Genomic DNA, 14,983 nt, shown 5'->3' on the forward strand with positions numbered 1-14,983 from the left:
ATACATTAGATATAAAAATTCACCAAATTGTTGATATAATCTAGTGTATGTCAAGGTAAGATACTTGTTTGTACTTTTTTCAGCTTAGAAAAACCTCAAAATATCAAGTAATTTCAGCCTCTTACAATCTTAAGAGTTTGCCTACTTAGCAGAGCTTTATCCAAACTGAAATTACCTGTAACACCTCTATAATTTCACTTTATATTGCCATCTTTTGTTTCATCTCATTTGTATTACATCAAGGTACAAAAACAGTTGTGGTGGGTGCTCTCCCTTCCTCCCCCAGCAAAGTGGTTTGTTGCTTGTCAACTGTAAGACATATCTAACTTGTTTGTTGCAACAAGCAATTTAATAAGCTTCTAGTGTTTTCCGCAATTTAAATGAAAATGATTGTGTCAACTGCAGTTATGCAAGCAAGGATAGCATTAAAGGATAGCATTAATATTCCTCAGCTTCAAATTAGAAATTAAGCACTTCTCACCTTCTTGTCTCACTTCTATTTCCTCAAAAGGATCAACAGATTAACACCTTATAGTTCTTTTATTCTCCTTTCCAAAGCAATTAGGAACATGCTCAGTTTTAAAAAGTATCTATCTTCCTGAAGGTGGACCACTGGGCAGTTTTAGTATTAGGTAGAAAAATATTCTGTTAATCATTTCTATCACAAAAAGTTGCAATTTAGATGGCATTCAAAGCCATAACTGGTTACTTGAATATTGGCCTAATGACAGTGGGTCCTCAGAGGGATATAGTACTGTTTGAGAATCAAGAAAGTAAAATTCCATCAAGATATATAGTCTACTGTGGGTAGGGAGATATTTTTGAGGAAAAGAGCAGGAAATACTGCAGTCTGTGGATTTGATTTGTTATGCTGTGTAGCAAAATTTAGGCAGTGTACAGCATTTTGAAATACTTTGATGAAAAGGCATTAATCCAAGAACAAATATCCACTTGAGATATTTAATCACTTAATTCCTGAGTTAAATTACAGTGCCACAACACTACAGGCATATGTTAAAGCATTATAAATTTGGGAACTTTATAAATATCTTCAAAAAAACCCCCTAGATATGCCCCTCTGTCCAGAAAGAGGTAGTATGAAGATGGGAAAATATTAAGAACTAAGCAACACAATGCTACAAACTACTTAAAGATACTAGCAAGTGTCAGTATTATACTCACGGAGCAGAAGTGAGGTGATTGTGAACACTTCGGCTTTCTTTAAAAAGCATCCTGGAAGAGGGTGAGAAAAGAAACATAAGATGATTCTACATGGACAATCAGCACATGATCCCCAGGTACTCAACTATCCTTAAATTTTCAGAAGAACACTTTGATTATCTGTCCTCAAAGCAGATGGAAAGTAAATTATCTGTATTGCTATTACAGTGCAGTTACAGGCGGGCATAAACAGAAGAATGTTAATTAAAAAAAGGATTAAGCTTACATTTAAAAATTCCTAAAATTCAATGGCCAAGCAGAAGTCACACTATTACCTCCTTCATCAGGACAGAAGAAACATTTTGAATTCTCCCTCTAGGGCAGCTAACAATATTTCTAAAATCAAATTAAGGATTACTCTAAACTCTTCAAACTAAGTACCCACACACTGATCACAGGTTTGGGGTTTTTGTTTTTTCTTTTTTCTTTTTCCCCTCTTCAAGTGAGGGGATGGAGGTGGAAAATCAGAATATAGGAGAGAAGCTTGTTTTTTAGTTTTTTAGTATTTTGTATAAGCCATTGTGTACCATTTCTGTGACATCAATTACACTGCATCTACACTTACACTTTACTCTGGAGCCAATGGTGCAGCTCCATGAATGGCAAGACTCAATATAGTAATCCCAAGAAAGTTCACATGCTTTTACTCTTGTGTTATCAACTCCTGCTCTGGAAAGTTAGAACAATTCCTGACATGTACTTATACTACCGCTTGCTGTCCAAATGCAGCTATAATCAGACAATTAATGGAAACTCACTCCCTTTCCCTACTCCCAAGTAGGTAAGCCTAAAGTGGTATTGCACAGACACAGCCAAGATTTTCCTACACCAATGTCATTGTGTTAACACTGACCACACCACAAACAGCTGTCTAAACAGCTTCCACCACTGATAACACATCCTGTAGAGCTGCAACAGTTATGAAAAAATCCATGTATCCACAAGTCTCAAGCAAATTAATCAGAAAACATTAAAATCCCCTATCTATGGTTCCAGTGCTTGCCATTCCACTGTTAAAACTTCCAGCTCCATTCTCACATCTATTTTCTTCACCCCAGTCTCCAAACCTGTATTACATTACTCTCCATCACAGACTACTGAATACCTACGAAAAACATCAGGAAATGATAGGGACTTTCCTCATTACAAGTTCAGTTTGCCACTTTTAGAAGTATCTATCTATTCCTGCCCTCTTCCTGCTTCTTGGTGCTTTGTTTTTTCCTTAGTCTTTTTCATTTGGGGCATCCCAGTCACCAGTAATTTGTAATGCCACGGTATATAACAGCCATAGCATAAATGCACATTAAACAAGTGTTACGAAGTTAAAACTAGTTGTTCTGATCAGTCACTTCCAGAAAGAGAACAAAACACTATCGTTTCTTTTCTATGGACTGGCAGTTGTACCATGCAGGAGCTGACATCTATATTTTCTTTCTGTCTCTTACAATATAACCTTTGACAAAACATTTCTCTCTTTTGGCCCAGTCACTACAGTTTGGTCATTGCCTGTTTGACAAAGTTACTTATTCCTGTTTGAAGCAGATTTTTAGACAGAAAGAAGCCTGAATTTTGTGGAAAGAGCCATCCCATAAAGGATAGATAACTATTTGCTTCTGAAAAGTCCAAAATACAAACAGTGGTTCCAGTGCAGCTGCTCTTATAACAGCACAGAACTATTTCTTCTCTTGTCAGGTCTCAAAAAATAGTGAACCGTTGACTGGCTTTCACTGGCACATAAAAACATCCAGTTTTCTGACAGAAACGCTGAAAGCAACAAATGCATCCATTGCAGTTATAATCCTTAAGCTCCAACATATTGTAACAAGATAGTTGACTTGTGCTTTGAAACCAACATAATTCAGGTACAAGCTGTGGCATCTAAGCAGCAAGATAAAGATTTCAGATAGCGGAAAGTGTTTCTTCCAGAGTTTAGCTTAGAATCCTTATAGATAAAATATGAAATATACATAAAATATAGGATGGAGAACAAGTAGTCTCTCCTTCAGACACCTCCCAGAAGTATGTAGGATGGGATGCAAGTTATATTTAAGATATAAACCCAGTAATAATTGATAAGGTACAACTCAATAAAATACATGCTCGATGGAAGTCTTTCATAATGTTCAAAATAGTTTCTAAATGCAAGTACAGGATAATCTATATGTGAATACATACCATTGCGGTATCAGAACTGCCCAGTTTGTAAACAGTCTTGCTGGTCAACAGAAAGTTATGCTCAAGCAGCTGTTATCATTGCTTTTTGTTGAAGCCACTTTTAGAGAAAGTTTAAAAATCTGATAGAACTTTTTAAGCACACTTATCCTATGGAGTGACTACTCTGGGAAACTACCTTATATGCTATTATGTTTTCAAATATAAAGTTTTGATGTGTTTCACTTATGTATTCTAGAATGACCATACACCATCACCTGACTACTTCACTGCCATCACCAGTGATCTCTCCATATCTTCTCTTAAGCAAAACTGCAATCAATTCCATGTCTTGTCTTGTCTACTTCAGTAAAGTCTTCAAAATAGGTAACATCTCACTGGCATATTCATCAGCATATTCACTATATAAAGATGGATCCTTGAATAAAAAATAAGCCTCCTGTATGCCAAGAAATGTAGTAGCTCATTTCATTAGTATTTCACAAGCAAATTATTATAACCTGATTTTTTACACTGGCTACTCAATAAAATATCAAGTATAGTTATTTTTACAGCTTGATACAGATTTGACTAATCTATACTCAACATATCCTTCAGCAAATCTATTAGTACTGTTATATCACCTTTCACACTTATGTAAAGATTTGATAGAAAACCTGTTATGGATGCTACAGAAGGAAAGGATTCAGACTTGTCACCTTGTATTTGCTTCTTTCTGCTTCCACTTCAAAATGCTTGAGAACTTTGCCAAATTTCTATTTCAGAATGACTGGTTATCTCATTTTATTCTTACTCTGTGTGGTTGTTCCCTCTTAATAAGTCAGTAGGAATCAAGCACAACTTTTCATTAAGAAAACTGGTGCATTTTGAACAGCAGCATCACACAGCATCACAATTGCACACAGGAAACAAGAGTACAAAACTTGCTATAAATAAATAAATATATACATATATATTTAGTTAAAACTTTGGTGTTGAAATTCCAGCTTATAAATTTAAAGTCCACATCACACTGCATCTCAGATTGCTTTCTATATCACCCTCCATCACAGGAAAAACTTTCCAAGCAGTCACCCTTTCCTCCACCCCAAAAAGCAGCATCAAGGACAATGGACCATGTTATGAACATTACTAAATTCAGTCCCTGGCAGATGACTAAAGAGAATAGTTCTCCAAGAAAAGCAGCATTCTTTCAGCTCTCAGGTTTACATACAAGATGGAAACTTAACTTTCTGAAAAAATATCTGCTCTTCTACAGTATTCCAGTTCCACTAGCACATTTTGAACTTTTAAACAGCCCTTAATGTCAGTAGCACATGGATGAATGAAGCGTATCACAACAAATAAGGTTCAAGAAATAGTCACAACACAATAAACATATACAGTGGGTATCTTACCTTGCCTGCATCCAGCCCTTAGGCCAAAGTGGTTTCACCTCTGTTTCCATAAAGGTTTTGAGGTAATCTTCAGCAGACTGACTTCTATTTGGCTCTAGCTCGTAACATCCCAGCTTGATCTTGACAAGATTACACAACAAAGATCTGCAGAAAGAAACATAGAACAAGTGTATTACAAGAACCAGTCCTTTCTAAAGCTCAGCAGAAAAATCCTGAGAAATGGAAGAACTAACGCTGCACAACTGCTGTCCACTGGCAGTTATAGAAAGAGCTCATCTCTAACCACTTTTTTTTGTAAAATTTGCCTCTAACATGTTTGCTGCCATAACTGGTATGGTTTGTGCCTCATCACTGCTCTCCTCAGTTTCCATCAGGCCTTACAGCTCATTTCTTTTTATCTTTAGAAGCTTTTTGTTATTTGTTCCCACATCATCTTTGTAGTCTCCTTATACCTGAAATGTCTTCTCTCACTTTGCTCACAATGACCTCTATCTCAGTTAAAAATAGAGAATGTCCAAAAGCAAGTGCTGGATCCCATTCTACACTGAATTATCATTTCAACAGAACAGCCTTTCTGACAGAGGTGCTTTTTTTTAGTGTCCTTAAAAAAAAAATTAGAATTGCACAGAGACAGATAATGTTCACCCTTCTGAGCCTCATGAAAAGGCTGAATTAAAAAACAAGACTTAAATATCTCTTGTCCTTAAATATGGCTCCTCCATATGGAGGAGCTATGCTGATTATACATATTACATGAAGCTCACTTCCCTGTTGTCTTACAATAATACGGATGAATAAAGATTCATTTTGAGAAATCCAATGGCACGTTCTAAATAACACTCATGCTTGTTCTAAAATCAACTTAGATCTTCCATGAGAAATTACTAGTTTAGTGAGAGCTGCTCACTAAAAAATATATATATATATATATATATATATATATATATAATCTGTTTCTTAAATAATCTAGATAATCTTAATTTTCAATAAAATCTACTCTAGGAAACAGAACAATGAGACTTCATCATTTCAGACAAAAATCTGTGTTGCTCTCCAAGACAACACAGAATTTGCGCTCCAAGGGGATGCATCCATCATACATTCTGGACTGCAGTTTGCCCAAGGCCTGGGAGGCCTGTCAACACAGCACAGCCAATTTTGGTGACCTTATTGCAAGAGACATCTTAACCACTCTTTGGATGACAGTGTTTTGTGACAGCGTTCCTAGAATGGTGTGAAGCAGCTGTAACTCTGCTTACACTTCTGTTCTTTGCTTAAAGCAGCTCACTGTGCTAGCTCCAGAAAAATTTTCCTGCATTTGGACAAATCACATCAACAAGCAGCGAAAAAAGGGTTTGGTGTGATCTTGCCTTTCAAGTCAAAGGAAAGTGTGCGCAGCTTTCTAGCTTGACTATTTTGTTCCAGTGCTCTCCAAAGCTTCGATGAACTGCGCTTCTGAGAAGGACTATTTATTTAAAAGTATTGTGTAATAATATCCCCCTAGTGATCCCATTACGAAGAAAATAAAAAATCTTGGTGGAAAAAGGTAGTTTTGGCTCACCTCACTGTATCATCCCAATGAAACTTTTTTCTGGGCCCCACAACCCTCTTTCCAGGTTTCTCATCATCATCTTCCTCTGATCCATTTTTCTCTCGTTCATCTTCTGCTTGCAACCTAAATTTAGAACAATTGTTTTCTTTATAGGTATATGACACAGACACAAACTGTTTCCTTAAAGAAGAAATGAGTGCCCTGTTAGGTGCCGGAAAAAGAGACCTGTCTTCAGATTCTCATTATACCCTTCTGGGAAAGGTAAGTAGTTGATCTTCCCCCTCCCTATTGCTTTGTGGTCCTCACTATCACGAGCAAAAACGGCACACTGGATGGACGCCATCAGGATGCTGATGATAAACTTCATATAGTGCCTCTACTTGGAAAAGGAAAGGTGCTGATCAATCTGTTCATGACTCCGCAAGTCTGAAATCAGCTAGCTAGGAGGGAAATAATTACAGAGAACAAGAACAAAAGCACAAAAGACAGTCAAGAACATGAACACATCTCCTTCTATTGTCTATTAATCTAGCACGCTGGAGTCTCCTGTATCCCTCTCACAGTTTACAATTTTTCTCTCAAGACCTATACCATTCAGTTAGCGGGATTTCTTGATAGAGTCTGGTGATCATATCATTTAGATGAAACTCTAGGTACTTTGTACAACTCAAAACATGCAGGCACGTACAAAGGAACTGGAGCACACTACTTTGCTGGGCTCAGGGAATGAGCAACCTGGTGACAGGCTTCCAGCTGGACTCTAGAATGGTCATGTACATACTCCAGAAGTACCTACTTGGCATTCTTGGCTTGATTACGGGCCTGACAATCCTCTTGATATTTGCATAACTGTTCAGGCATGACATTACTGACAGCCAGTTTCAGCTTTTGCAGTGGTTCTCTCAAACGGTCATCCTGGGAAAAGATAAACAAAGTGATCCTATTAGATGCAAAGTAAAGCATGTTTCAGAGAGTTCCTGAGGAATTATTTTCCTCTCACTCCCAAAAGGCAATATTTCTAGTACTAACTATTGACCGCAACAGCAGTTTCCTACATGACACTTCATTAATTCTGTATGGTCCAACAACAATATAAAAATGCACACACTTGTAACTTCTCATACAACTACGTAGTTTTAAGCCCAGAAATCATGAAAGGTAGCCACATACAAGGAACCACTTCATGAACATCATGGTATGATCTCATTAAACAATCCTTTTCAATCAAAAGAGGCAAGAAAAACTGAGTGGATAAAGCAAGAAGACTCGACTGAAGAGTATCCCAACATTTGCAAATAAGTAACAAATCAAGTCTCCAAAAACTCTGTGGTATAAAAGTCTTTTGGGTAATGAGCAAAATCAGGACTATATATTTAGGATTATCTCCAAACATTAAAGCGGTATCATACTGTACACTTACCTATATGTTTTAAGTTCTCTTCCTACATCTTCTGACTCTGCATTCTGAGTCATAACTGTTTCCTGAGAACTATAATACCATGTGCTATTATGTCCTACTGCTGAACGCAGAAATAGCATGTGAAACTCTTCCCTCCTAGTATGTTTTTAGTTTTCTGCATTCACGATCCTCAGATCCTCTGCAAGTCTTACTTCTGATCTCATCTAAAGAACCAGGCCAGGATACTTTAGATCAAAATAGATTTTCTATTCAAGAGGAAAGCATATATATTCTTTAGAAGAAAAGCGACTGTAAATGAAGTATGAAGTATTTGCAAGATTGAAGCACAAAGGCAGTATACCGGCTCAAAAGAGATAAGCTACGTCATCTAACATCAACCTATCCCTTTTTTTTTCTTGGCACAAAAATGAACATAATGGTCATTTTTTTAACCTGTCCTAACTATGATTACTGTGGTGCTCTGGCTCCGCTACTTTGATATGTATTTTGTATCCAACTTTCAAAATGAAAACATTTCATTCTCATACACAGAAAGGTCTGAAATACTTAGCAAATACTAGTTCTCAAAATAGCCACAATAATAGGAACACAGACAAACAGCATTTAAACCAATCTAGCAACTGATTAAAAAAAAATATTTTGCTTCACTGGACACTGCATGGCTGTTGCTCTATCCTTCTGCACTCTGTCCTCCACTACTACATAAATGACTTATGCTGGAGCTACTCTTCCCCGCCATTACCTGGACATTGAGGTGTAACTTCTTCAGACGCTTTATCAGTGTGTCCTTATTGCATGGCACAAAAGCCTCAAGGTGAGAGTACACTCCATTGCGGATGGCAGGATTTATCTCCTGTAACTGTAGCTCAATACTGACAAACAAACAAGAGACAGCCAACTAGTGAGGCACTCCAAGATGAAGATGACGACTGAACAAAAACCCTAAGAAAGTTCTGTATGCATAACATATTCGAGCTATGCATACTAAAAATAGCAGCTTGGGATATATTTTCAAACGCATTAAGCTAACCTTTTAAAAAGGAGGAAGTCTTAATCAATGGTGAGAGGCCATTCAAAAGACTTTCAGGTACATATTTTCCCAGCAATGTTGAACACTGATATTCAAATTTAATTTCCTCATGCAATTTCACATCAAGCTTGATTCAATTTTGGCTATTATGGTTTCCAGAGATTACTTTTTTTGTTTCTTAGAGTAAGAACAAAGAACTTTCTATATCAAATGCTTGGTTGAAGGATTACAGAGTCAGGAAAGTCTGCATTTTCCTTCATAAAAGCTGAAGGCATTTAAGTTTATGAAAATGTGGGACAGGAAGAAAATAATGGCAGAGTTTTGTTGAATTTTGCACACAAAGTCAAGGACACAGGGCACTACAAAACACTTTACAGTGGATAAAGACAGACAGATACTTAGGACAGGAATTGTATTCATATACAAGTCTCTTTCACTAATAACTAGCTTAGACTGATCTGCCTTACATAAACTGTTGAGATCTTTTTTGGAACAATCTCAGTAATACCTCCTCTCCCGTACTTTTCCTTTCACCCCCTTTTCCAAAAGGGGGAGTTGTACAGATAAGCACTTACTCCAGCAGAATATTATTCATGTCTTGTGTGAAAAATTTTTTCCTGCCTTCTTCATCAAACATCTTTGCGGCCTGAAAAGACAGCAATAAAAAGTACCCAAATGTTCATAGCACATATTATCCCAACAAACTTAGCATCTTCAGCTTTACAGCTGTATCAATTATTTTCCAGAGAACAGCATTACATGAAAAACAAACTATTCTTAGCTATTTAGAAAAGGAGGTGAAGATCACTATCATATCCAAATAAAAATTCCTCCTTGTTCTAAGGCAAGCAATCATTCTGCTTGGAATCTGCCTGGATCACTGAGGTTAACATACTATTCTTGTTAAAAACACTGAAGAAAAAATGGTAGAGAGCTTTGTTTTAATATCTCACCTAAAATAATATCACCACCAGCAACATTCCGGTATCACTGTTTGCTTAAAAAGAGCAGCATTGCTTGACTAATCACACTGCTCTCAATCCATATAAGGCTTCTTTTCTTCCTTTATTATTGTGCATGGCCCAGTCATAACTCTGCAGCGTTCTGAGACAGATCATCTCAACCCCTGAATGCAATTTCTACAAGGGAATTATGTATGCTAGAGGAATACCTCATCCCTCTTTTCTGATGCTGTCCAGCATTCTCTCCATCTTTAGACTTGGGGAGTGAAGATTGGAATTGTGCCCCACTCTAATACTTTTGTATTTTTGTCTGGTCTCTTCCTGACTCTGTTTGGGATGGAAAAAAGGCAAGCTTACTCCTATATACACTTCCTTTTATTAAGAGTTTTTTCCTGGCCTCTCAGAAAGGCCCATGCAGAATCCCTTTAGTTTTGCCTCTAGATTCTTATTTTTCACAAACCATGACAGCTTCTAGGAGAAAATCATGTCAGTTCCCTGCATCACTCTACAGAATCATTAAGATCTTCCTTCTAGAGTTCCTCTACTCCTCAAATGTATGGAAGTCAAGAGAGAAAACACCTTCAAATGCTCTTATTTTCTTACTATATTCTGGCACTGGGACCAGAAAGCCAATACCCAACAGGTCTGGAAAAGGGTAAGCATGCAGAACAGCATGCAAGTGTGATATCATACTGAATGCCAAACATTTGCGGCAGTCAGTATGCTATAAGGCTGACTATTCAAGTAAACTGAAAAGGCTTGATAATTCTGCCTTTAGAAAAAAGTAGTCAATAAGCTGTGACAGAGCTAAAAACTGCAAGTAAATGCAAGTGTTAACTTGATAAAATTCCTTTATTACTATGAAATACTTACTGTTCTTGCTCTTTGAAACTGTTCCATTTAAGTTGGAAAGAAAAATATTTTCTATCATTATGAACTCAGTATTGCACAGAAAAGCAGGAGTCTGATACTTCATCAGAATTCATGCTTTAGCCCATCATCTTGCATGCTTTGTCATTTCAGTAGTGAACATCTACTGGAGGCTTTTTTTTAGCTCCTGTAAGGACTATACTTTGTTCGCTACTTTCTACTGTGAAGTCAGTTGCTGAGGGTATAGTACTACCTGTTCAAAGAATACTGAAACATTTGTTCTTAAAAAAAATAGGTTATGGATGTTTTTAAGTAATAAGATACCAAAGAAAAACAAGTTTGGAAGTCTTAAATCCAGTTTCTTTAAGAATAATTAACACAACAACTAACACCTTAAAGTGGAAGGAAAGATATATGCTTTGATGTTGGGGTCCTAGGGAGACTTTAAAGCTGACTTTAACACTATAGTCATACAGCACAATGCACTGGTCTTTGATGAAAGTTACACTGGGACATTCAGAAACACATTGCTATCACTGAACTTTTTGGTCCAAGGACAAATTATCTGGACCACTATCTTGACAATACAAAAAAGCCACCTTATTACTTTCCTGCCGGTGTGCAGTATTATCTTCTGCCAAAGTAGTTCAGAACTGCCCACTTAGGGAACTAGAAGATATGAAAGGAGGTCGGAAGTTTTTATCGTATTCAGCCAAGGGCTTTCTAAATAAGTTTTAAAAAATATATTTTATCCAATTATATCATTAACTTCATTAAATATAGGCTTTTTCCTACAGCTTCATAAGCTTTTTAGCTTTCTTTGTACTAAAGAGCACTAAAGCTGCAAGCCCCATAAACATTTGAAAAAAGTTTAGAGGAGCCATTTTATTTTTTTCTCCTTTTTCAGAATAATGTTCTACCTCACTGATAATGTTTCAGCTGACGATGACTTGTAGGAGGTAAGGAAGTTGCATTTTTAGGTCAATGTGCAGTGGAGTTCTCTCCCAAATATGACAAAATATATGGCTACTTCCAAACCCCATGAATAGACTTGCTCTGCTCAGCCAGCCCAAGCAGAAAACATAATGATTACAAACAGAAGATTGTAGAGCTGGGATTTCCAAAAACAATTGACTTAAAGCTTTCTTCAAACCGGCTGGCTTGCTATGCCATGCAGCAGAGTGAATTTGGGGCAGGCCACTAATACTTACTGATTTTTGGCCTAATCCAATTCTACTTCTGTCCTACTAAGAACTTATTGCTGATTCATAGCAAAGTTAATCTGAAAACTCAAAGGTAGACAAAATCTTCTCACTTGCTTTAATAAATATTAATCCCTTGGCTACAGTTAATTCAGTACATTTCAAAACAACTAAGAACACTGTAAAAAGTTTACATACAGGTAAGATAGAGTAACAATAACTATAATGTCTAACCCACAGCAAAGCAACCTCTGCTACTGTGTACATTATTGCTTTCCAAAAAGGTGGTATGGTGAACTACTTTCTCAAAGCTTAAGAGCTTCATTTTATTCTGAGTAAGGAAAAGCTGTGCTTTATTCTGAATAAGGAAAGGTTTGCATGTAGAATTAGAACCTGAACTATCAAACAAATTTATTCTCAACTTAAGATAACATCCACAACTAAAACAAGGAGCATAATAAAACACCTTAATACATCTGTTCCTTTTAAATAAGCTAATAGGATGTTTGGAACCTGGGAATTTAATATTTTCCATTAGTATTTTTGAAAAATATTTGGACTCCATGCCAATCTTCCAAAAGGAAAATATTCAGAGCTTTTTTTTTTTTAAACTGGCAAATTAAGAACATTCATATTACAGGGCCAGAATTCAAAGCTGACATTAGACTGTAAGTTAGAACAGTATTTCAGGTTTCTTCTCCAGCACAGATGAGAAAGCAACCATCCATTTTACCAAGTATTAATTCAAGTTAAAGAAATACTGACACTCCCATTATGGAAAAATATTACAAGTTATTGTACACAGAAGATTAAGCAGAAAACCTTATTTCCACTGGGAAATACCTCCTCAACAATCAACCTGCATCATCTCTGTGGTCATATTTGCCTTAGTCTAATTACAGCCATTAAGATTAACATTAAGGTCAATGCTACACTTTTTAATGTTTCATCCAGTTTTTCCACAGATAACAGCTCAGGCCCTAATTATTCTTCCTTGTTTTCTCAGATTCTTGAATGCAATCCCTTACCAGTGAGTTCATACTTACTGTTCGAAGGTCTCCAATGCGCTTTTCAAGAAGCATAGGCAGACCTTCTGGGAGGGCCGGCACCTGCTTGGGTGTCATGACCTGAGAGGTGTAGGTTGCCTGAGTGACATTTCCATTTTCTCCTGACAGCTCAGATACCGGGCTGCCATCAGAAGTGCCGTCAAGCAACTTGTCAAAGTCAATGTCTCCCAGCATCTCCAGGGCACTTTCAGCTTCTTGCAGGAGCTCACGTTCATTTGTGCTACCAAAAATGGAGAGGACAGGATCATTGATCCTGAGGTTCAAGTCAGAGATATCATTTCCTGCACTGAGAGAGGAAGAAGGAATTTTACTAGGGGTAGAGGTTGCAATAGTCACTGGAGGTTTTGGACTAGATTCCTTCTTCCTCATGGCTTCCTTCTCCTTTTGAAATTTACGGATCATGGCAGCCAGAGAAAGTGAGTCTTTATATAATTTCTTTTTCTTCTTTTCAGACTTGTGTGAATTTAAGGCCATTACTCTGTAGAGAAAAAGAAATCTTTCATTAGAATGTATACAACTTCCAAAGCCTTAGCCATCTTCAGCAAAAATGTCCAGTACAAATAAAAGAAATTAGCAGGGGGAAGTGAGCATCTTGTGACAGGCGACAGAATAGTCTGAAGATGGAAGCACAAAACCCTTGCCATTCATGTGATTCCATGATCTCCAATTTCTTGCTATGTTTCGTATGCATTAAGGCAAAGCTTATTTATTCTTTGCTTCTCAATTTAAGTATGGAGAGGTTGGCACCACTGCTAAAGCTATGGCTAATCTATGCTGCTAAAACACTTCAAGATTTACCTGACTCCCAAATGGCAGTAGTTTGCTTTAAGTGTAGACATGCTACATAGGTTAAAAAAAATTCTCTTGACTGCTAAAACTTTTTTTTTTTTTAAACACATACAGTATCAACATTTATATGCTACTCAAATTGAGCATTTTTCCCTAAATCATCACCATGACAAAAATAGTATCAATAACAAATTTTCAATACCAACTCAAATATTTGTAAGATAGGAAAGCTTTCATTCAAGGAGGGTTTTCCTGAACCAATTAAGTAAACCCACCACCTTAATCATTCCGTACAGGTCTCAGAAGATGGGAAAGCTCACACAAGACACATTTAGTGAGAAAGATAAATAAAAGATAAATTTAGTAAGAGACATGGAGAATATTTAAATTGTGTTTACATTTTTCCAGAACAGGAGTCTGGGGATAGGAAAAAAAACAAAACTATTTTTCATTAGAAGATAGAGAGGAAAGATACGATTTTTACTGCTACAAGGCCTTCGATAGAACAGAGATGGATAATGCTATTCATAGACTCAGAATTTCTTTTCTGTAATTTGTCTTTCCATGTTTTACTGTTCACCATTAAAAATGGAGTCAAATTAAATTTAAAAAAAATGTTTTTAATGTAGAAGATTAGCTTGTAGAACTAATTTATAAAAAACCACACAAGTTTCCAAACAAAATCTGTTACCTATTAATTATGGCTGAAAAAACCCTTTATTCTAAAAACCTATGGAAATCTTGCTATGATGTGCAAACTTGAAACCAAATCTCACATACAATTCAGAAGTCCATCTAAAGAAAGAAACCTACCCCAGCTGCTTAGGAACTTTCATTTTCCGAGGCTTCTTCTCCTTCTCTGTCTCTTCGTCCTTCCGCTTGCGCTTCTTCATTCCACGGTCTTCACTTTCTTTTAACTTTGCAATCTACAAAGCAGACCAAATAAAGGACAATGGTTTTTCCATCCTACAAGGCCTTTACAGCAAGAAACATTTCATTTTCCCTACACTTTCCAATTCAAAGCTGACATTACCATAATAGAGCATGGGGGAGAGAAAGGAAGGAAAAAGGACAGACAGGTAAATAACTGTCACTTTTTCATCTGTAGAGAACCTGATACTTTCCTTGCACTTTCTTTCTGTTTCTAATTACAAACTTATCATAAGTAGCTATTTAATTTACATTTTTCCAGTCACAGAAAAGTACCTTAGTTATGTGTAACATCAAACAGTAGAACCGGATTCCTAAGGAACAACTGCAGTTACTAACAAGCCTCCATTGTTAATCTTTCTAAATAGTTA

At 36.7% G+C, this 14,983-nt stretch overlaps 1 protein-coding gene across 2 annotated transcripts in view; it reads right to left on the reverse strand.

Moving 5' to 3' along the window:
• Positions 1 to 14,983, reverse strand: part of UBN2 (ubinuclein 2) — a 53,848-nt gene that overhangs the window by 17,946 nt on the left and 20,919 nt on the right. For both annotated transcript variants that reach the window (XM_067311035.1, XM_067311044.1), the window contains exons 5-12: positions 14,496 to 14,608; positions 12,873 to 13,371; positions 9,368 to 9,438; positions 8,505 to 8,634; positions 7,139 to 7,257; positions 6,352 to 6,465; positions 4,791 to 4,934; positions 1,183 to 1,233 (exon numbers count right to left, since the gene is read on the reverse strand). In XM_067311035.1, coding sequence (XP_067167136.1) covers positions 1,183 to 1,233; positions 4,791 to 4,934; positions 6,352 to 6,465; positions 7,139 to 7,257; positions 8,505 to 8,634; positions 9,368 to 9,438; positions 12,873 to 13,371; positions 14,496 to 14,608 — 1,241 coding nt within the window. The remainder of the gene's footprint in view (positions 1 to 1,182; positions 1,234 to 4,790; positions 4,935 to 6,351; positions 6,466 to 7,138; positions 7,258 to 8,504; positions 8,635 to 9,367; positions 9,439 to 12,872; positions 13,372 to 14,495; positions 14,609 to 14,983) is intronic.

Source organism: Apteryx mantelli, chromosome 1 (genome assembly GCF_036417845.1).
Source record: "Apteryx mantelli isolate bAptMan1 chromosome 1, bAptMan1.hap1, whole genome shotgun sequence".
Classification (NCBI taxonomy): Eukaryota; Metazoa; Chordata; class Aves; order Apterygiformes; family Apterygidae; genus Apteryx; species Apteryx mantelli.